We start from the raw sequence: 24119 nt of genomic DNA, 5'->3' as shown, positions 1-24119 counted from the left end.
GTTGTCGAAGCATTAATTGCGCCCAAAAAATGGAGAAGCAGTATGAATGCGTGTGCGAAACCAACCAATGAGAGGAAACCACATGCGAACGGAGCATAAATACACCATAACTGACACATGCAATGATTAAGGCTCGATAGTCAGTAGCATCTTTCATGAGAAAGTCATTATTACACTAGCACAAAAGCCCAACGATTATATTTTTTGAATTAAAGAGTGATGAAGATCAAAAGACGGAATTCAAAAGAGACGACAAATATTAATGATCTAATGTGAGGTTGCCACGTGCCCCTGATGATAGATCGGTCTCGGGTATTCGAGTTACAACCCAAAAGCCCAAGAGGGGGTACTATGAAGGACATTTTTCGTATGTCATCAAAGGGTGACACGTGGCCCATTGGGATCATAAAAGGGAAAAGTTTTGAACTCCGATACTCGAGAATGCCAGAAGAATCCAACCTATCAAATCTTACTTCTTGATAAAGGATGAAAGATGGAAATACGAAAAGACAAGTGAAGGGAAGGCTCAGACATATGAAAGAGATAACTTTAAAGGTCGTAAGGAGAAGGGGAACCTCAAAGGTAGTCAGTTCGGAATACAGAGGAGAGATCTAGCCAATCAAGTTCCCAGAGAATTAAGGATTCGATTACGATAATGGCAGGGATTCGCGAAGATAAAGGAAAAACCCCTAATTATAATGAATGAATTAACATAGAATAAGGGGTGGATACATTCTTATTAGAGGGGAACTACTAAAATAATTAAGAAAGAGAATTTATGAAGGAAATTAAGGAGGATCCTAAGGTTGGAACCCTATAAATACAATGATAATGGGCACTAAAAGGTACACAATAATTTCTCCTAAAAGCTCTACTCTATTTTTATACCAAGTTCTTAACTTGGGTGTCGGAGATTTGTTGTTGCAGGCACACCCAAGAAAGCAAAAAGAAGGAATCAATCATTCAAGAAGAATCTCGAGATAGAGCAAGTTTTTGCATCTACAACTTCTTATGGAACTCTAAAAGTTGTTCTTGACTTCTTTAAAGTTCTTTATTTATTTATTTTTTCTGTCATTTTTTAAGAAGAATTGTAGTTTTCTCGTGATTAATGAGATATAGATTAAGTTGGATAAGATGAAAAGTCACTAATAAAACTAAAATCAATTTTTTCTTGTATTCATTAGTATTGGGAGCAGATCTGTAGCACTTACTTAAAAAATTGTAGGGAGGTAGTGTTTAACGTGGCGCTCCACCAAAACACATCATGCAAACATTGTATGTTATTATAGGAACCAAACACCATTTTGGATAGAATAAAGTATAGGCCTTTCGATAAATGGTTGAAATCTGAATTTAAATTCAGATTCATATTTGAAAAATCAGATATTATTTGAAAATTTCAGATTTTGGATTCATATATTATAGTAATATTCAACATATTTTCAGATACAAATTCGGATATTGATGCACCCAATCCAATGGGTGCACACTAGATCTGGTAAATCCAAAAACTAAACCAATTTGAAGCCTATTGGATTTGATTGGTTTGGTTTGGATTGAGCGTGGTTTGGTTCAAATACAGATTGTAAAAAAAATATCGATTAATTTGGTTCAGTTCCGGATTAGGTGTATAATAGACCAAAACCAATCCGAGAACCGAACCAATTTTTATATTTACATAGATATATAATATATATATATTAAAAGCAAAATATAATCTTAAAAGACAAAATGTAAAACATTCAAACAATGCTCAAAATCTCAAACCCCTTTCTTAGTTTCTTTTACTTATTCTTTCTTCTTCAAGTTCTTTGAAGAAAATCTAGCCGTTCGTCTCCCTCACCTCACCACTCACCACCTTTCTTAGTTTCTTTCATCTATTTTCTAATTTTTTCACGATTTTCATTTTTAATGTGTTATGCGTGATGCTTTGTTTATGTTGAAATAATAAGTATGTCAATACTTTATTTATGTGTGTTATGTGTTATGTGTGATGCTTTGTTTAATATTTATTTTACTTAATTTTAAGTTTTAACTATTTTAATTTTAATATAGAAAACAATAAGTATGAGAATCGATCTAAACGAAGGTTCGTTTGGATTGATTTAGTTCTATAGGGTAATTGTATTGGTTCGATTCCAAAGTTGTAGAACCCATCATGCCAGATTGGGTTCAGATTTTGCCACAAATCCAAACCATGTGCACCCTTACCCAATCCGATAGTTTAATAAAATTATTTTATTTGTTATGCATAGATCTCTCGATCTTTCTTTTCTCTTCCACTCTACTCTCTTCGGATGCTTAGGATTTGAGGGCTTGGAAGCAAGGATGCTGGTCATATTTTTCAACGATTGGCTCTTCATCTTTCGAGGTAAATACCCTCTCTCTTATCTTCAACCACTAGCAAATAAACTCTTTTATCTCTAAAATTCTTTCATCGTTAAGCTATTTTAACTCCCCTTCTTTTCAACCTCATCTTGAATCCATAGTCTTCAATCTTGTGTCTTAACTTGTCATAAAAAAAAAACCCTTCAATTTTAAACCTCAAATTCTACTAATTTCTTTTCTCCAAAATCTCAACTGCTTTGGTCTAAAAGTTGAAGATCTAGGTTCGGAGGTGAAAAATTAAGGGTTGAAGCCTTGAAGGTGTCTAGTTTTGGAGAGAGAAAAAGATGGGGGTTTTCATCATTTTCCACCTTTCCTTAATCCTCTAAAAAAATTTATTGATTTTTCTACTGAAAATCCTAGTGGTTTTACTTATCCAACCCTATCATGCTTCAAGGCTTGAAGGTTGAGTAGGTAGAATATTTAAGTTGAAGATGACTGGTTTTGGAGAGAGAAAAGATGGGTTTTCCATCATTTTCCACCTTTCCTTAATCCTCTAAAAAAATCTATTGATTTTTCTACTGAAAATCCCAATGGTTTCTACCTATCATGCTTCAAGGCTGGAAGGTTGAGTAGGTAGAATAGTTAGGTAAAATATTAAAGATGACTAGTTTTGAAAAAAAAAAAAAAAAAAATCAATGGCTCTTTTTTTTTTTTTTTTTGTAACCGAGGGAGTATCCCATCAACACTCTCATGGCTTTTTCTTTTTCTATAGGCTGAAGATGCGGCCATTCAGTTCATTATGTATTAGTCTATAATGGAAGACTGAGTACAGGTAGGCATGTCATCAGTTGAATTGTGGATTTGTTTTTTAATCCGTTTTACTAATTAGATGAATCGAATATTTGATAAATATTCGATGATAAGTTAATTGGATTCGAATTCAATATTACTTTGCAATATCTGTTGGATTTGGATATTAGAAAAAAAAAAAAAAAGATTCAAATTCAAATATAGTTTATATTTGATTTGAAAAATATTCATTGATAGGTCAAATCAAGTATGGTATCCTGTTATTATAGATTAGGAATAGTGTCAACATGGCACATTTTGGTAGGCATTTAAAACACATTGGGTTACTAACCAAACCATTTTACCATTTTCTTCATGGCACACAGTTCGATGTGTTTAATCTCCAATTAGAAACGTGTTACGTAGACGCCATTTGTTATTATAGGAATGAGACGCCGCTTTTGATCACACTACTTTCCTAAGAATCACTCAAGTATCATGTCCCATTCCTATAGAATGGGAATAGTGTCTACGTTTAGGTAGGAATTTAAAACACACCAGACTCTAAATCAAGCCATTTTCTACATGACACGTAGCCTGATGTGTTTAATCTTCAATCAAAATGCATCACACAGACATCATATGTTGTAATAGGACCAATGTCTCACATTTTGATAGAAGTTTAAAACACATTGGACTCCTAACCAAACCATTTTCTACATGACATGCACTTGGTTCATTTAATCTCCAACCAAAATGTGCCACGTTGACACCATATATTGTCATTGGAATGGGACACCACTCTAAATCGCAACTTCTTTTAGTATTTCTCTATAGTTGAGAGAAATCCACTTCGAAAGAAATAGAAAAAAAAAAAAAAACAAACTTTATGAACATTACTGGGGGGATGTCCATATAAAACCCCCTAATTTTTTCCCGATTTAAGTCCATTAAATAAACTTTGTTTATTTCTTAATACCCACTCACTCTCTTTAAATTGGTGAGGTAGATGATTCAAATGATTGAGATAACCTTTCATCTAATACATCACTTTTTTACAACCTTTCAAGGTTTTCAATTATTAACAATCGACCTAGACAAAGTGCTACAGAGGACGATAAGAGGAAAAAAAAAATTAGGGGGAATCTTCTATAGTACTCTTTCCTATAGTTCTCAGTAGTGAATTTTAAGTACTACATAAGTAAAGATTGAAAGAAAAATCAACACCTTAGGCACGTGAGTAACATGGTGGTGATCAGATTTGGAAAAAAAAAAAAAGAATTGAAAAGGTGCCTGTGATTCTTGTCAATTTCAATTTCAATTCAACTTATTTTAAATCAGAATTGACAATAGTAATAATTAATAAAAATGTGACTTTCACTTTACAAAATGGTTGAAATTGAACGTCTTTAACAATAATAATCAGAATTGAAATTCTTGTCAATGTCGATTCAATTCTTATTTTAAATTAGAATTGACAATAATAATAATTAAAAAAAATGTGACTTTCACTTTACAAAATGGTTGAAATTGAATGTCTTTAATTCTGTTGTTTTTAAGTTTATTAGAAACCTCTCTCTCAATTATAGTCACAAAATCCTCCTAATTTTTTAAAAAAAAATCATAAAATTCTTTGAATTAGAGGTTAGCTGATTAATTCGATGAATTAATTGATGATCCCTCGGTTAATTATAGAATATATGGTAAAAGTTTTACCATTCACCTTCAAAATTTTAGTTTTTTCAATAACCAAACATTAAGAAGTAGATGAGATTTAGAGAGAGATTGAATTTGTATAGTAAAATTTTTACCTTTCACCTTAAAAATTTTAGTTTTTTCAATATCCAAACATCTTAAGTAGATGAGATTTAGAGAGAGATTGAATTTATCGATTTTTTACAAAATTTTCTTGAATTTATCCAAACTGAACATTTATCAAGTAATTATAATTACTGAATCCAAACTTTCTTAATATGCTCTCAATCAAAGAATCAAAGGATAAGAATGGACAACATGTGAGTTCCTTTGAATCAATTACTACTTGTTGGTTTCAATTTCATTTATTTTAGATCAAAATCTACAGCAATTGTAAAAAAAAAATCAAATAGTAATCTTGGGATCCTGACTAAGTAAATTAACACTGCCTTTCTAATCTTTTCTTTGGAACCGAGGGCCTCTTATAGACCATACGACTAATACTTGAGACATGTGCAATCGATAATTTCTAATTTCAGGGATAAATTCTTGTTGGTTCCGATTCCACATGTTTTAGAATCAAAATCGACAATAATTGAAACAAAAATAATACCATTAGTCTTAGCTCTAGATATCTTCACGAATCAAATAGGAATCAATAATAATAAAAAACTTTTAAAGAACAAACAACATTAAATAAAAACAATAATTGATAAAATCAGATCATATAATCAAATACAGAAAAGAAACAAAACCAAGCAAATTAACGACATACTCCACAACAGATTTAATTTTACCCCCCAGTATTGGTGGTGTTGTTCCCAGTATTGGTGTTGTTGTTCCCATTGTTGCTCTTGTTGTTGTTGTTGTTGTTGTTGATGTTCCGTATAACGATTGGCAACACCACGCTTAAGATGATAACGAGAAGAATAATGATGGCAATGCAAGTCCACTTTCTAGTATTCTTCTGATGCATCCTAGCCGTTTGTAACTGCTGGGTCCCACCTCTAACAAAAGAAGTAGCTCTACCAACCTGACTCTCAATATCGTCCAATTGCTCTCCTTGTGCTTCTACCAATACAGCCATATCCAAGAACACTTGATGCAACTCCTCTAAACTCTTCTCCAACTCCTTCGTCGCATCATGTCTCTCTTGTATCTCACTTATTGTATCCATAACTCTTCCTCTCCCTTGTTGTTCTATAGCTTTTTTCAAAAACGTTTCGCTCTCTCCACTTGAAATCAAATTCTCCACCGTTCGATCATCTGGATTCTCCCCTGTTACTGTAAAATATCTTCTCTTAACTGTATCTTTGTATTCAGAAGAGATCTGTTGTCTAAGTATGGTGAAACTTTCCATGGAATCTTTAAGTTTCTTTCTTAAACCATTAACTAGAGATGTACGTGTGCGGTCGGATGAACTACCTGGTCCACATCCAGGGAGACTACGATTTGCAGCGTTGGATCGATCTAGAGCTTCGAGACGGACTTTGATTAGTTTTGCCTTTTTAAGAGCGAGCGAGATGTCGGAATCCATTCGAGATCTGAGATCTTTGATGGATTTAGCGTTGTGGATGGTTTTGATCTCTTCGTGTGAGGTTTGGAGTTGTTGGTACAATCTTTCTAATTCTTTGAGTTCGTCTTTGACTCCTTCTATGTCTTCGAAGAACTTATCTAAATTCACACCCATGGCCGCCATCTGTACTCCACCACCACCACCACCACCACTACCACCACGACGCCTTGGAGATTCGTGTTGACGATGTTCTTCAACTCCATCGTCCTCTTTGAATCGAGAGAAAGATCCAGAGAAGAGATCGTTCATGTTGTTGATGATCTAATTAGGTTGAAGAATCAGCGATCTGTAATTCTTTATCAGATTCTTCAGATCTGGTAGAGAGAGAAAGAGATATTTTGAAGAACCTGTGGCCTCTGGATTAGGCCGGCAGTGTTCGTTTGGCTGCGTGAGAGTCAAAAAACCAAAATAGATATTAGAAACAGAAGACTGGGTCCAGTCAGAAGAAAATGAAAGATTATTTAGACATACCCTTCTCTATTTGGGTGAATATTCGAGATACACCCTATATATTTTCAAATTGATGATATGTCCACTTGCCCTTGGTCTTCTCTAAAATACTAATAAAATGACTTAAATGCCATTCTCTTCTATTTGTTTCAAAGACCCTTAATTTTTTTTCCCCCCAAAAAAGCAGTAGGGTAAATTTTTTTACACTCATTTTCAACCTTATGAATTTAAGTACTTCAACCATCAAGCCTTAAGAACAAACAAGATATTTTGTAGAAGTAGAATGGCATGTAATTTTTAGAAGAACAAGAAGAATTAAATATGGATTTGGGAAGAAAAATAATATTTATGTATTGAAGATGAGGTTAAATAGATTAAAAATAATTTATTATATTAAAAATTGAAGATGATTGATATTTTAAGAAAAAAATTAGAGGTTGAAGATGATGGCATTTAAGCTATTTTCATTTATCTACGTAGTAGACCAAGGTCAAAGGAAATGTAATCGGTTTGAAAACATGGGGGTATTTTAATATTTACTAAAACATGAAGAGGTATCTCTGAATCAGCCAAAGAAGCAGGAAGTATCCTGGAAAATGGTGAGAAGAAAGACTGTCGTTAGTGTTTAGGTGAGAGTAGGTCAATGGAACCATCCATCTGGCCACCTATATTGAACTCGCCATCTACAAAACGCGTTGAGTAGTAAATAAACTTGTCCTTGCAACTCGGAAATTTGGCAGATTCTACTCAACACAGTAAAGGTTGAGTTTCTTCGAGTTAACTCAGACCATCATACTTGAACTAACTTGGAATGGGCTGCAACATATTGGGTGTGGGTTGGATGAGGCTGATACTCATGTAGGAACCAAAAATATTTGATCCAAAGGGATTAGAAAAGGAAGTATTTTGACCCGACCCAAACCCGATTATACAAGTGGTTCGGTCACCCAAGGGGTCTGACCCATCATTGATCGACCCTTCAATCAATTCGGCCACAAAGGGATTCGACCCTTTATTCGTGCCTAAGGTGGTTCGGCTTTCTAAGGAGCTGACCCCTTGATTCACTCCATCGTAAGGTGATTTGGCCTCCAAAAGAGTCGACCCCTTGGATACTTCGTTATAAGGTAGTTTAGGCCTCCTCAAAGGGCTAACCCTTGTCACTTCGTTATAAAGTGGGTTGGCCTCCTCAAGGAGCCAACCCTTTGGTTTTCCATTCTAAGGTGTTTCGGCCTCCTCAAGGACCCAATTTCTTATTGTCCCGTCCTAAGGTGATTCAGCTTCCTCAAGGAGCCAATCCCTTAATATAACATCCAAGCAAGGATAGATCCCTTTTGGGGAGCCAACCTCTCGATTAAATATTATTTACACTAGCTTTAGAATTCAACCCTTAAAACTATTAAAGAAGTGTTAAAGAAAGAAATTATCATCGAATATTAGTCAAGAGTAATGTTGGCAGAACAAATCTCAGGTAGAAAACCCAATTGAGTCAACTTGAGGAATCAAGTAGCCACTAAGTTGAAGTAGTTACAAAATAAAAGTCACTCCTCATGTAAGTTATGAAAGTTAAGAGGAGTAGAACTTTAAGACCATATGAACCAAAAAGAGGAGCTCTAAGACCATTATGACTTCATGAGTCATTAATAACATACAACATGGGAAGTGATTACATGTTTTGTATTAATAGGCCAACTCTATGAATAGAGTGGCTTCTCCCACTCAAACCCAGGGTACAACACCTTACAATTCTCTACTTTTAAACTTTTTCTTTACTCTACATTTTCTATCCACCACTAATTTGATTGTCGGAGGCTATTTAACCAACACCGCATCAGTATCATTTCAAGTGAGATCAAAGGAGAAGAAGATATAAAAAATGTTTCAATCAGAGAAATAGATAAATCAACATGGAATTCGATAATCAAAATATCATTAGTAATATGAATCTCAAGGAGTATGAGATCCAAACAATGCAATTCTCAATGAGTGTGAGATCCGAAAACTCTCCTATATTTTTGTGGCGCTGTCCGTGGGAACGAATAAAAACCCAAAGAACCTACCAACCAAAAGCCCTATCCTTCCACTAAGAATCTTCATTGTCTCATCTTAAAAAAAATTTAGCCTTCACAAAAAACCTTCCCTTCATCTAAAAGCCTTCAACAAATAGACTTATCTATTTTACCCTTCAAAAAAATTCACAACATATGCAAACACAATGCACGATCAATTTAGAGGCCTACTTTGCAAAGTAGCACTCTCAATTAAGAAGACTCTTAATTCCTAACGAGGTAACTAACTTTTTAGCTGAAGTCAAACTAGATGGACATCCTTCTTAGGTGATCTCACACGTGTAAAATATGTTCTTTACAACTCAAAAAACCTTTCATCCTCCTCTTCATCACCCCTCTATAATATCCAGTATTTCTAACCAACCACAAAACTAAACATAAATTCTTCAAGCTAAGCAAAATTAGCTTATAACGATCCAAAACCAGATATAAGAACGATAAGAAACAATGACGAATTTGCACCAAGAGAATAAGAGATTACAAACTCAACTCAACGGTAAGGAGGCAGAAAACCCTCAAGGGGAAAACAACATACCTAACCAAGATTTTCAACATAGATGAGAAAATAATTTACCCTAAGAAAATATAAATCTTCTTATTCCTATCATGGATCAAGTTGGAGAGGTGGAATCAAAAATCACAAATCATCTAGAAATAAAGCAATCAAAGGCAACGAAAGAAAATAATGGTGAGTTCATTAACCGTAATGAACTAGATTCGATGCTGAAGAAGTAGAAAGAAGAACTCAATGTTATGATGGTCCTTGAGAAGGGCATATCAACTGAACAACTCACATGACTGGCTGAAAGATTCACCATTCACAACCACAATCATGATCGGGAAGATGCATATGAATTGCTTAATTCCTAAATTTAATCTCTATAGTGGGACTATTGACCCAATGGAGCATCTATACCATTACAAGCAAGTGATGGCTCTAGAAGAAGGGAAATATGTTCTTCTATGTTGAATAATCCCTTCAAATTTATACCAAACAACACTAACTTGGTTCTATCGACTCTCTCCAAAGTTGATTGACAATTTTTCTAGTCTCTGTATGAACTTCGTGGTGCATTCCATGAGAAGTAGACGACAATAAAAATTGGTCGACTCACTTTTCAATATCAAGAAGAAAAGTGGAGAAACCATAAGGTAGTATACTCATTATTTTATGATGGAACTCCTTCAAATCGACAATTGCGATGACTTCACTGTCATTATCGCATACCAAAAAGGACTTCCAAACAATTTTATCTTTATGGTTTTATGATGAAAAGAAATCTAGAGAAAATGGAGGATCTTCTACGAAAAGTAGAAAAATATACGAAGCTAGAAGAAGATAAATTGAATACTACTTTGACTTTTGCAATAATTCTTCAGACCACCGAAAAATTTTCTTAGCGAGGAGAAACAAGTTGTCAAACCTGAAGCAAGACAAGAGATGAAAGAACAAAAAAGATCGAGACATGAGGGGTCTCAAATTTTCACTCCACACAATGATTTGTTGGATCGCATCTTCCAACGAATCCAGAATGAACCCTTCATCAGATGGTCAAAGCCAATGTATTCAGACCCCTTTACAAGAAACCAGATTAGAAGGTATGAATTTCACAAGGATCGGGTCATCGAACTTCAAAATTCAAATCTTTGAAAAACATGATTCAAGATTTGAAAGAACAAGGATACACGAGCCACACGAGAACACTTAGTTCATTACTTATCAGAAATCATGTCCATTGCATCTTGGTGGACTTAGAAAGTTCAACACACATTCTCTTCATCGAGGCATTCAAAAAGATGAACGTTGATAAAGAAACAAAGCACAATAAAGTTATCTTCTAGGAAAATTCAATGGAGATGCAACTCGAACATTGGGAGAGATTACATTACCAGTCACACCAGGACTAGTGACTATGACAACATGATTTGTCATAGTGGATGCCCCGTCACCTTGTAATGTCATTTTAGGGTGATCATGGAAATAACAATTGATCTAAAAAAAATAGAAAGGGGTCAAGGGAAAATTTTGAAGATCATAGAAACTATGAAAATAGAAAGGAATCCAATATAGATCCCAAAAATCTTTGGGAATCCTCAAAATTCTAAGGAAATTTGCTAAAAAAAGATATGAGAAGTCTATAAATAAGAAGTGAATTAACAAACTATTCATCCAATTTTCCTGGTATAAATTTGAATATTGAGATACCTCATCCATGGTTTAAAGTTTATTACCAGTTTCTCCAAAAAATTAAAGTTTCAGCCAAGACCTAAAGATTGTATGGTTCGAGTTGTCTCAAAATGTTTTGTTCAAAACTTTCTTGGATTTTGTAATGTCGAGGTTGAAAAAATCAAAAGGCTATCATTGTCAGACCCTGTGCTTGAGTAGCCACTTCTTATCATCAAATCAGTCAAACCAAATTGGTGTTTTCAAAACTTGTTCGAGCAAAACCCATACAAATAAGGGTTTAATCTATTCTTTGCAGTTATCTACACGCAATTCTTGTAAAGAAGGGCAATTGTAAACACCCGAATTGGTAAAGTCATCTATGCGAAGTGTCTCAAAATTCACAAAATTTGAATGAGCCCCTAAGTCCAAACCTCTAAACAAGAAAATTAATTTTTTTTTTTTTTCAAATAAAAGGCTTAGGGCCCCTTTTTACATGGCCTATGGGCCAAAAGCATACCTCACCACTTTTCAATCCAACCTTAGTCCAATTCAACTCAACCCATCACTATGCCTAATCAACTTACTACCTAAGCCTATTGGACTTAAAATTCAACACTATACCTATTCAATTCATTATCCAACCATTATCCCAAGCCCAACCATTTTACTGAAGCCCAACTCTCAACCGAAGCCCAAAGTTCACAATCAATCATCAAAGATCGTCAAACTGGGACACTTGTTACCACATCAACCCACCTCTCTCATTCAACTACTTACTCCTATCACTTTTCTTTAATAAAACCACCTACCCACATCACAACATATACCCTTCTCTCATCATTCTCTTTAAACCCATCCCCACACCCTTTCTTCCCAATCAATTCATCTAAACACTCCATCTCCACACCACTACATCTTTCACCTTTCCAAAATCTAACCACATAATCCCTTACACAACCCATTTTCTTAATCAAACACCATACCCATTCACCCACCTAACAATAAATCCAAATGGGTTGAAAGATCCAATTCATTTTGGTAAAAAATGACCCACTTACACCTTCTTCCACAAATGCCCTTCCACCAAATCTTACACCATTCTACCTTCTTTCACCTTTTTATACTATTTTACCCCTAAAAACAACCTATAAAATCTTATAAACCCCTCCCCCTTTTCTCAACATACGGACCCCCAAGATGTAAGCTCAAAAAAGAGAAACAAGTCTCAACTCTTTTTACCCACTCTCTATTCCCTCATCTTATTCTCAACTATTAAATCCTTTTTTTACAATCTCTACTATACAAGTGAATTAAGATAAGTCAAAGAAGGCTCATTTCTTGAAGGGAAGGAGAAAGTCAAAGAAGGTCAAGTTAAGAACAATGTAAGTTTTGGACAAAAAGAACGAAAAATCTCTCTCTCCCCCCAAATCTCTCCTTTTTACTTCTCTCCCATTTTTCTTTTTATTTGTACTTTTCTTTGGTTTTATGACTACAAAAAAACCTCCTCTACTTCCGGTAGATTGGGTTCCAACTTGATCGAAAGGGTAAAAGTTGAGGAGTTTTTGAAAGAAAATGCTTTTAAAATCTCTACATTAATACACACACCACCAAAAATTTGAGACTAAGGCCTTAGGCCCTTTTCTTATGGAAATATGCCCTTGATTAAAAAAGTCTACATTTTTATAAACTTGTTCAAAGGTATGGACCATAGAAGGACCCCTTTTTCAATAAGGAAGCCTTTTTTAGTTTAAACTGAAATCAAAGTCCTTTGCACTCGATGGTACAAATCAAATTTTCAATTTGTTTTACTTTTATTTTCAAATCGACTGAATCTGAGGTTACCATCAAAAGTGGAGGGAGTAGAATGTCTAACACCTTTCCTATGCCCTAATATGGACCCTCTTACCTAGATTTAAGGTGGACCAATGGACCTTATCTGTACGAAAGTCAGTAACAAAAAATATTTTTGAAAACTACTTTCAGGGTGACCATTCACACCCTTTTCCAAAAAAACGAATGGTGATGACTCCAAGCCCAAAGTATAAGAGAGATTCGAAAATGAAAATCTCATGTCTACAGATATAATTCTCTCTAAGTGGGACCAAAGATAACTTTGGTTAATATTAGGGGATAATGAAGTTACTAAAACACCTAGGCGAAAGAAAATTATGAGTTTTAAGTCATGGGTACATAAGGAATTAAGAAGGGATTAGATGAGGTAAAATCCAACTTTGGAGGTTTGTGATGTCATTTTCTATGAAGAATCTCGTGCACACATGGATAGACTAACTTCCTAACTGACTTGGCCATAAACAAGGAACGGCCAGAACCATTTATCTTTGGCCCTTCTTGAAGAAAGGCCAATGCAATTTTATACCTGTGCACCACAAAACGAAAGTCAGAAAAACAAATGTCCTCGCCATATGTGCCAAATGGTCACGCATGGTTATATTTGGTCGTTTGGTCTATATGGCTAGGAAATACCCATTTTTATATCATCTGATTGATTAATTTTTATTGCCTTAAGTAGGTCACACTTGATTGATCGAAATACTCTCAAATTAATCTTCACCTTTGGATTTCGGGCTTACGCGATCAAATTGGCACACCACAACAAAAAAAAAAAAAAAAAAAAAAAAAAAACGGTTATTAGGAACCGTTACTAAGAAAATTTAAAATGGTTATAGAGCCGTTTTGTATTGAGGCATTGCTAATGAACTGAAATGGATGAAGACCGTTCCAAAATTTTGGAGTTTGAAATTGTTGAAAACCGTTCTAAATGGGCAAAAGATAAATGCTCCTGAGCAGTTTCAAATTTAATAATGGAATGTGAAATGGATTAAATAATTAGTAACTAAGTTTTATTGATCCTATTTTGCAAAATAAATACATTTATAAATTGATCATTAAACATCATTAAATTTCTGTTGATAGGGAAAAAAGAAAAAGAGTTCCCACCAACTTTGCTGAGCTATTGCAAAAGCTAATTCGGCCAAATGTTGCATTTTGTTGCAACTTGATACACATGAACTCATTTGCGTTGCTAATGAATGATAGTGAAGAGACGTCAACCAAACGAAAACGAAATGCTAAAGACGTTGGCTGCTGTCATCGTAACAAACACTACCATTTGATAGCTCCTGCCATCCACAGAAGGAATCTCCATACACAAGTGCATATAGAAACTGTGGTGCTGGAGGCATGGGCACTTCCACTGTTCTTTCCAACATCTTTACCACCAAACCCATTGTTTGCCTCGTACTCTCCTCATCCTGAATGCACTACACTGCCACCAGCCCCACACACTTCAGCCCAATCATATGCCCCTATCAGCCTATCATTCACCACTTCTTCCACATTACCTTCGATTAGTTTCCCACACCACTCTTGCCTGCAGATGGTGGTGTTTCCACATTGCACCACTCACCTATGATATCTAGCAATGTCAATTCCATAACTATAAACATTGGCCTTCATAGAAATTGCAACGCCCAATATCCACTCGGGTGCAACATATCCCCGTGTCCCTCTCATTGTGGTCAAAACCCAACGGAAATCTCGTCCAATGAGCTCTGCCATTCCAAAATCTGACACCTTCGCGATGAATTCATTGTCAAGGAGAATGTTTTCCAGATTGATATCACAATGTATAATGCAACCTCGACACTCCTATTCTATTGTATACAATAGAAGGAGATAGCCCTTCATACAATCCCTCACCAGATGTAGCATAGATGCTCTGGATGTACCCGTGATTAGAATACCATGATTTCTCAGAATTTGTAAAGAGAACTCAGGGATGCAAACTAACATGTTGATTATAGCTGATTAATTAAATAAAAAAAATAAAAAAAAATTCTTTATTTTAGGATAGACCACTTGGCTCCTGAACGGATCCATTGCTTGCATTAAAAAAGATTTTTAAATTTCTAGGAACAGGTATTGCAAGGCGCAAGTTATGTAAAATGATCTTCCAATTATAAATAACATGGAAACCATAAACAATAAATATTTCTAGTAAGGGTATGTTTGATTGCACATGGAAAATATGGTGAAAAATCAATTTCCATGGAAAATGACATTTTTCAAGTGTTTGATTGCTCATGGAAATGGAAATTCATTTTCCACCCCATTCAAAAAGTCCACTAAATCATGGATTTCACTTTCCCATCCATATGGGTGGGAAAATGAAATCCACTCATATTTTCCATCCTCAATTCTTCCCTACCACCATCACCACCACCACCACCACCACCATTACACTAACCTCGCTGTAGCCGTCGGCTTCGTCTCCGACCATCTTCTCTCTCTCTCTTCTTCTTTTTCTTCTTCTCCTTCTTCTCCATCCCTCATCTCCATCCCTCATCTCTTCCGCCACCACCACCACCACGTTCTCCCCCCCATCTTCCTCACTTACCTCCGTCACCGTCGTTGCCGCCACCGTCTCCGTCTTCGCCTCCGCCACCGTAACCACATCCTCCCCCCTCCCTCTTCCTCGTCATCTTCTTCTTCCTCTCCCCCTCCTCTCATCTTCTTCCTCCTTCTCCTCTTCTTCTTTTGTCTCATATTTTTCCATGAGTTTATCCAAGTGAAATCAAACAATGGAATTTGATTTTCCAACCCTACCTATTTTCCATGGATTTCAAATTCCATGGAAAGTCACTTTCCATGCAATCAAACATACCCTAACAATTTTCTTAGTGTCAAAAGCCTTTAATGCATTTATCATTTGTGACGAAGTAAGAAAATCATGCAATCTTATAACAACAATTGTGACTTCAACTGCCACCTGAACTTGGTTGAATGGATCAACCCCCAACTTAAATCACAAAAAACAACCATCTTACCAGTTTCACTGCCGCAAGGAATGCAAACCATCTTATCAGTAATTTCAGCAATGTTCATTGCATTAGGCAGATCTTGCTTATTAGCAAAAACAAGTAACACAACATCTCTCAACTCATCCTACAACCATCCAAATAGATAAATAAATTTTCATTTATATATGATAACACTAGCGAAATTAAACCCAAAGAATATGACTGGAATATCTAAGGGCATTAATTAGTAATGATTTTAAATATAAAAAAACTATGACAGAGAACGAGACTCAAGCCACAGTAAATTCCTACAATATCCTAGAAATGAATCCCCACTAAAATGTTAAAATGAATTAGACCATAGATCTTCAATATGCTTATGAAAGTGATTAAACAAATGTCTGATTTTAAGGAAGATATTACCTCATTAAGCATCCTGTGGAGCTCATCTCTTACCTCAACTACACGGTCCCTATCATTGCTGTCAACAACAAAGATGAGACCGTGCACTTTGGAAATAGTGCCTCCATAGTGGCCTAATCTATTTTTTAACATTCATGGGAGGACCATAGCATCAGTTCAGCAAAAATCTACTCTCTACAATTGCAGCAATTATAGTCAAAATATAATTTTTTTTTATAAGTAAATATATCATTAAAGAAAAAGCAGTCGAGATGACCTACTACAAAAATAATAGAAAACAAGCAAATAGTCTATGCAGACCCATAAAATGAAATTGTCTCTAAAGTCTAGAGTGAGTCTAGAGTGACGATGTGAAAAAAAGGCAAGTTATATTATAAAAGATTTCAAAGTTTTCTGCTCGGTTTTCATAGTAAAATTAGTAATGGCTCTAAAGTTCAGATTGCCATCGTTTACAAAAATAAAATAGACAAAAGTTTTAGATGAAAATGCATCAAAATAAATTAAATTTCATACTTATTTCGTTCTTACTAAAACCAACAACCATCTCCTCAAGACAACTCACACTGTGGACATTGAACTTACAAAGTAAAGTAATGCAAAAAAAAAAAATGGTGGATGGGGGCATTACCACCAAATCAGCCATCACCATGTACGAGGAACATCAACATAATTAGAAAATCACAAAGTTTTCTTGATGGAGGTATTTCTTTGTTTGTACAATCAGTTGTTATAATACTCACTTATTTTCGTAAAACGCGATCTTATATTCTATGGGCAATCTAATCTTCCTCTGCATTTGGAACCATATGGAGGTCATTTCTTTGTTTGTACAATCAGTAGTTATAATACTTCTTAATTACGCAATGAAATCTCAGGAAAATCATCTTGGAAACTAGTTTGGGTCTTGTGCCATTTATGTGCTCGGCTTCCTTACCTTTCTAAGAAACTCATTAGTTTGTTTTGCTGATTTTGTGCCTCCAGTATTGGAACCTTCAAGATTTTTGAATACTCAATTCAAAGGATCCATCTACATTAAAAGATGATTGGAAAATCATAAAAAAAAAATTTAGTATGCCAATCAATAGAATAAGCACAGCTCCATAGTGTAAATAAATATATGCAATCCATCTAACCTCATAAAGTACATAAGATGTGGAGTTTTCTGGAAAGAAGGATATAAGCAACAAATATCCCATCTAACCTTGAGAAAATGGATTGTTCACCATCATGGATATGTGGTTGTCCCATAAAATGGCCAATTCACCACAACACTCATGGCACACAAACACAAAATTTCTTGCTTTAAGGACATACATTTTGGCTCAAGGAACCCCTACTGTTCCAATAAGGATTCCACGGTCCACTGAAACCAGAGGCTAATACATTAGATTGCTCTCATACAAAAGCTAACCACTAAATTTTGTAACTTGCATCTAAATGAAACCTAGAAAACATCCACAGAGAATAAAAATATGAAGAATTGCATGCATTAGACAAATAAGAATCTTCTTATTTGTGGTTTTATAAGCTCTGCTAGTGGCTTTGCAAAGAATATTGAATTGGAAAACCCCACATATCCATACATCCTGATAAGAAGTGAAATTAAGTTGAAATTTAGTTCCCAAAGTACTAATAAGTACCAAGGAGAGAGCAAAAAAAAAAAACAAGTTTAGTTGTACAAGGAAATGCAGATACTAAGCAAATTTGCTACACCAAGTTTAGTTGTAGCAAGTGATGAGTGGTTTTGGGAGTTGGATATAAGCATGTATCTTGATATTCTTGAAGGGGTCAACATTTTGAACAATGATTTCATTTAAAGGGGCATGATCACCTGTCCCTTCGTCTTTCCTTGCATACAACAATTGCTTTCCTTTGCTGCAGACCTGTTGCAAGACACTACTTCTATCATTTGGGGTAGCTTCAATGGTATAGTTCTTCACAGCTTTCTACAGAACCTCAAATCTTGAAAATACCTTAGCCTGTAACATTGCAGTATTAACCCACTGAAAGATGAATATCAGACACATTATAGAACGGAATTTGGGTCTAGAAAAAATTACACTGGCTGGGTTGAAGAATGTGCAGTCAAAACCATAATATAAGCCCAATGTATCATTGCATGAAAAAGAAAAGTTTTGGTTCATAAGACCACTTTATTATCAGTCGAAGAATTAACCTAGGGGGATAATTTGGAATAATGTCACCTTGCGGTCAGGATCGGCATAAAGACAATCCAATGGAAATGGTAGCTGTCTGGAAAACATCAAAGAGAATAATTAGCACAACTTAACAAAACATGGCATTAGGTTGTGATTCGAAATGAAAAATGTGTCACACACATATTCTACTCTTATGCAGAGACATATTGGCTACAGGGGATGTAAGTGCATGCAATATTAGAGTATGGTCAGGTACCATTATGTCAAGATCTGACCTAGACACTACTTGGGTTCTAATGAATGTATCCAAATCCAACTATAGGGTATCCTACAACACCCTTACTGAATTCTACTTGAATTAGACTTGAACACCACCACACATGTTACAATTAGAACATATTCAGGATAAATATGAGATAACAAATTTTATGAGAGAATAAAGAAATATGAAACGAAATTGAGCATAAGCCAAAATACGAGGACACCTTAAGTTGAAGACCAGTTTATAATTAGTATATAAGCTTGATTTTGTAAATATTGCAACTTCACCTTCCTTACCAAAGACCTAGCAAATTGCAAATCTTCAAAGTAAACCAAAAGATTAGTAAAACAAAGACTAAATTATTTTAAATTATTTCAAACAAATAATAAAACCTTCTATTTAAGTAATTCCTATAAATTCTCAATAAACCTTTTATGGGGTGAGCTTAATTTTAGTTGAGTGACAATGTAACCACTAGCTAGCAAGTTCGGAGAATTAAAGGAATCCCACAATAGTTGCAACCATACACAAGGCTAGAAAAGGTGTATACTTCATAAAGATCCACCTTTTCTCAAAAAGCCTCAGTATGTGAGTTTTCTGTAATGTATCATGAGCTTACAAATGTTTTCAATAAGATATGGACATTTTTATGAACCCCGACTCCATTACAATCTTCAATGCTTAAATCTCAAACACCTTCTAAAATAATGGCACAAATCTATAGATCAAACAAACTGTAAACCTATAGAAATACCTGATCACCATCTCACTTTCAATTTTTATGTAGGGAATATGATTTTTTTTTTTTTCTAAATTGTTGATCATCTCAATCTGATTCTAATATTACTCAAAATTTGTGACCGCCAATATATCACCAGAAATTGTCATTTCAGCACTCGTCATCTTAAATCATTCATCAACTCGAAAATAAGGTACAAAGGTCATCAAAAACAGATGTAAAAAAATCATGAAACCCTTAAATAAAGAGACCAAGATACGATCTCCACTGCAACCCAAAGAAAGTCCCAAAGATACAGCTCCACCATGCACATTGAAGGACCTTTTGTTGCATTATTTTCATCAATAAATGTAAGAAACATCATAGTTTAGACAAATCCAATGAAGAATTTCAACTTAAGCCCGCACCTAAAATAAATGGGGTTTACTCACCCATGGTTCATCACAGATACGTAAAATGATTGGATTCAAATACTAGAAACTACATAAAGAAACCAATCATTTGGTTCAAACTGCACACATTACTGTATTTAAATAGAATTACAAGGAATTGTAATTCTAATATTACCAGATTGGACTTAAAGATAAAGCCTTAAATTTTATAAAACCCTAGAAATCATCAAATAAATGGAATAGACAAGCTATAAGAAGTTACAAATTCAGAGGCATTGAAGAAAAAAAAGAAAGAAAGAAATGCTACCAAAAATTACAGCAGAGATCAAATAGAACAGAAAACAAAAAATATAATTAGGTGAATGTAGATGATTGAACTCACCATAGTAAATCATATTGTTATCCATTGAAGGGAAAGTAAAAAATCGATCAAAAGTGCTCTGTCAATCATTGGTGACTAGAAATCTTGAGCGTTAGGCTTTTCCAATCCAAAATGGCTAAGTATTAGGGTATTGTGAAGATCGAAATCAAAATTGAAGATCGAAAAAGAGATGTTGGAAGATGATGATGATGAAGAGAGAAATCTCAAGTTTTAGGGTTCGTTCCAATCTGAAACAGCTAAGCATTCGGGTCTTGTGAAGATTGAAAAGAGAAAACAGAAGATAATGAAGAAGGAAGAAATCTTGAGCTTTTAGGGTTCGTTCCAATCTGAAAGGGCTAAGCATTAGGGTTTTGTGAAGATGAAAAGCGAAATCGAAGATCAAAAATGATCTTCACATTTTTTTTTAATCCAGGTAGAATGTGAGCTCTGAAGAGTTTTCGATTTTCATGATAAACGGCAACTTTTAAAACGATTTTGGAAATTAAGTCCCGTTTGATTCAGCTGCCACAATTTACTGTCAGAAGCTGAAATATTGAAAAATTTATCTAATAGAACTTTGTAAAAGTATTGCACTATTTACCAAAATCTAGTAATTATTATTTAATATAATTTCTAAAATTTATTATATTAGGGTAAAATGGTCAGAATACCCTTAAAGTTGATAATGCATACAGAATGCATAAAAAATTACTGAATATCTTTATAAATATATAATTGTATTAAATATAATAAGTTTATATTAAAAATTTATAAAATTAATTATTTTAATTTTAAAAAATTTATAATTCTTTAAAAAATTATAAAAATTTTATAATTCTATAGAAATTTCGACTGCATCTCTTCTTAAAAATGGACATACGAAATTTTCCTAATTATAATATTAACTTCATCTGTCCACACAAAAGAGTCTTGCATGTCTCTATAAAGTAAAATAATACATTAATTAATATCAATCTCACCAAATATAGATACGCACCCAACATTAATATCAATGACATATTAACTATCAACATTAATATCAACACTAATTTACAAACATAAAAATTTCAAGTTAATTCTGAGAATTGGGTAGCTAATCTACAAATAGAAAAAAAACCAAGTTATTTTACAAACAGAAAAATTCTAAGTTAATTATAAGAGTTGGGTAGTTAATTTACAAACAGAAAAATTCCAACTTAATTTTACAAATAAAAAAATTTCAAGTTAATTATGAGAGTCAGGTACCTAATTTTTGCAAATAAAAAAATCCCAACTTAATTTTACAAACATAAAAATTCCAAGTTAATACTGAGAGTTGAGTTGTGTAGTTAATTTACAAACAGAAAAATTTCAAGTTATTTTTACAAATATATGAAATCATGCCTATGTAAATAACATCCACACAAATTCAAACAAAAATTACTCGATTAATTCAAACAAAACAAGCAACAATTAATCGAACAACAAAACAAGCTTCAAAAAATGTACCTAATCGATCTTTTCAAGGAGAAAAATCGAAAGCTTCAGAGAGAGACGTGGAATTATGTCTCACAAACAAAATGAAAGAAGAAGAAGCAGTGATGGAGAAGGATTAGGCCATGACAGATCGAGTTAGGCTATTGAAAATCTTCGTTCAAACGAGAGAGATCGAGTTAAAATCTTGTGGGTTCTGTCAACAGAGACGAGAAGAAGAGAAGTGGTCCGATTGAGAGAGAGAGAAAGAGTTGTGTGGGTTCTGTCAATGACGTCGATCGGAGATGCCTGCCATCGTCAATTGTGATCTTGTGGTGTTTGTAGGGTTTAGGTTGAATAAAGAATCGATGGCTTAAGAGAGAGATGCCTGCTGATCGGAGATGCTTACCGTCGTGTGTGGGTTTTGTCGATGGCGTCAATCGGAGATGCCTGTTGTCGTGAGTTTAGGTTAAATGAAGACGAAAAATGATCGTTTGGGTTCTGTTATACAGTCGAACATTTGTTGGAAATTGGTTATTTGATGAAGGGTATTTACGTCTTTTTACTTCAACGCTTTTAAGAAGCTCCTTTCATCCGCCTCTCAAAATTGCAGTTTAAAAAAATCAAAAACTTCGAAATGTAGATTTTTGAAGTGTTATCAAACGCACATTTTAATAGCAAAAAGTGTTAAAAAGCTGCTTTAAAAAATGGTATCAAACACCCACTAAAATGACTTAAAACCATCTTATACTTATAAACGACTTAAAATCATTATAAGCCATTGTTCCAAATTTACTATTTTCTAGTAGTGATTTATAGGCATGTAGTGCCAGTTTCGATGTTCAAATTTTGAATCATGAAAAACAAAGTATGCAGGAGAAGATATTAAAAGTTGAATTATACCTAAGTGACTCTATCAACAAGGCAGTGTTGGAATTATTATTATTATTTTCATTATTAAAATTATTTTGTGGCCCTTTCACATATACAAATTTTATATAAATACTGGATTGTAATTTGTTCAAAACATTAAAGGTAAAATTGAAAATTATGTTTGTGGTCTGGCATTCGTTACCAACATCAAATATGATGGGTTGGTAAACATCCTATCAAATCTTAAGTGGTATTCACCTAATACTAGAATTTTACGATGGATAGAAAACCTAGTATCCTCTTTTATAAATAGGTGGTTGTTCCCCCCTTTCTACACACAAATTATTTTATTATTGAGATAGAAGTTCCCATCATCAAAGGTGTAGGCAGAGTTGGGGTAGTAAGCCTATTCTTCACAAATCAAGAACAAAGCGTTCTTCGCGGATTATGTTTTGTTCAAGATCAAACCTTAGGTCCATGAATATTATGCCTATACTATTTTTTTCCCCAAAAATTGGTATCAGAACCTTATATTGGATTTTGTCATGTGACTCATGGTATTCTCGTATTGCAGCCGTCCAATTGATCTAATGGATGTCTGTGTGTGCTAGCTTTTAATTTCTAAAATGTTCTCGTTGAATTAGTATATGTGTTCGGTCGTGTTGGTCTGGGTCTTTAGCATAGGTTGTGGGCCGTTAGGCCACTTTATGTTTTTCCAGTCTAAGTATTTAGTTTATGGGTCATTAAACTAGTAACCTTATTGCTGTGTAGTGGGTAGTTACAATTCAGTTTATGGGTCACTAAATTAGTAACCTTATTGCTGCATAGTGGGTAGTTACAATTCAGTTTATGGGTCTGTATCTATTTATATTGTTGATTTCAGATTAATGAACACGATTTTTGCTTTTGAGTTCAAATTGGATTGTGGAGGTTAGGCCCCTCGAAGTGCCTTCATCTTGTTAAAGTGCTTGACAGTGGTATCAGAGCCAGACAATTCTCGGATTACTTTATGGGCCCATAACCCATAGGTCCCAGATCGAATCCATGGCTGATGGAACTCAACTCACCCAACTTTTCGAAGCTGTCTCCCAATTGAGAGCTGAAAACGCATCCATCAAAGAAACCCAAACACAAGTAACCTTATCCCACACCAGCAACAACAATTGTTGGAAGAATTAATCCAACAAGTTGCCACTCTAGCCAACAGTTACGCAACCATATCCCACACCTTGAACCAACCTTCACCTCATAACACCAATTCGAAACCAGAAGGAAGCAATTATAAAAGCCATGACAACCCCTTTTTTGACTCCAACACTGGGATCCAAGGACGTGTTATGTGCCTAGATTTCCCAAAATTCAATGGATCTAACCCCATTGGTTGGATTTTCAGGGCCAAATAGTTCTTTGCTTTCCATAATGTTCTTGACCAACAGATGGTGCAATTGGCTTTCTTCCATATGGAAGGAAGGGCCTTGACATGGTACCAATGGTTGGAGGAAGCACACCCAGTTACTACGTGGGACAGCTTTGAAGATGCCTTGCAAATGAGATTTGCGCCCACATC

At 34.6% G+C, this 24119-nt stretch overlaps 1 protein-coding gene and 1 pseudogene across 9 annotated transcripts; both read right to left on the bottom strand.

Annotated features, from left to right (window-relative positions):
* Window positions 1–5448: 5448 nt before the first annotated feature.
* LOC147384465 (syntaxin-121 pseudogene) lies at window positions 5449–6797 on the bottom strand (annotated as a pseudogene).
* A 7100-nt stretch (window positions 6798–13897) lies between these two features.
* Window positions 13898–22172, bottom strand: LOC147384464 (ADP-ribosylation factor-like). 9 transcript variants are annotated; one of them, XM_086425684.1, is made up of 10 exons: window positions 21716–22168; window positions 20249–20749; window positions 18959–19054; window positions 18375–18567; window positions 18146–18293; window positions 17448–17677; window positions 17249–17341; window positions 16315–16432; window positions 15919–16036; window positions 13898–14665 (listed from the first exon to the last, which is right to left on the bottom strand). In XM_086425684.1, the coding sequence occupies exons 7-10, from the start codon at window positions 17263–17265 to the stop codon at window positions 14529–14531; spliced, it is 390 nt and encodes a 129-aa protein (XP_086281810.1). In that variant the 5' UTR covers window positions 17266–17341; window positions 17448–17677; window positions 18146–18293; window positions 18375–18567; window positions 18959–19054; window positions 20249–20749; window positions 21716–22168; the 3' UTR covers window positions 13898–14528. The 9 variants fall into 9 exon arrangements, 4 of the variants coding, with proteins under 4 accessions (XP_086281810.1, XP_086281812.1, XP_086281811.1 ...); XM_086425686.1 differs by having other exon boundaries at window positions 13899–14665; window positions 16315–17104; window positions 17516–17677; window positions 18146–18567; window positions 21716–22172; XM_086425685.1 differs by having other exon boundaries at window positions 13899–14665; window positions 16315–17104; window positions 18146–18567; window positions 21716–22171.
* Window positions 22173–24119: the final 1947 nt, after the last annotated feature.

This window comes from Akebia trifoliata, chromosome 15 (assembly GCF_017979445.1).
Source record: "Akebia trifoliata isolate Shusen 1 chromosome 15, ASM1797944v1, whole genome shotgun sequence".
Classification (NCBI taxonomy): Eukaryota; Viridiplantae; Streptophyta; class Magnoliopsida; order Ranunculales; family Lardizabalaceae; genus Akebia; species Akebia trifoliata.
Note: the sequence above shows the minus strand (reverse complement) of the source record. Positions and strands in the feature narration are given on the sequence as shown.

Coding starts and splice junctions, on each gene's coding strand:
- LOC147384464 (XM_086425684.1), bottom strand. Junction 16,037..16,314: donor TCCACAGGATGCTTAATGAG/GTAATATCTTCC, acceptor GGATGGTTGTAG/GATGAGTTGAGAGATGTTGT. Junction 14,666..15,918: donor TCCTTGCGGCAGTGAAACTG/GTAAGATGGTTG, acceptor TTCATCGCGAAG/GTGTCAGATTTTGGAATGGC.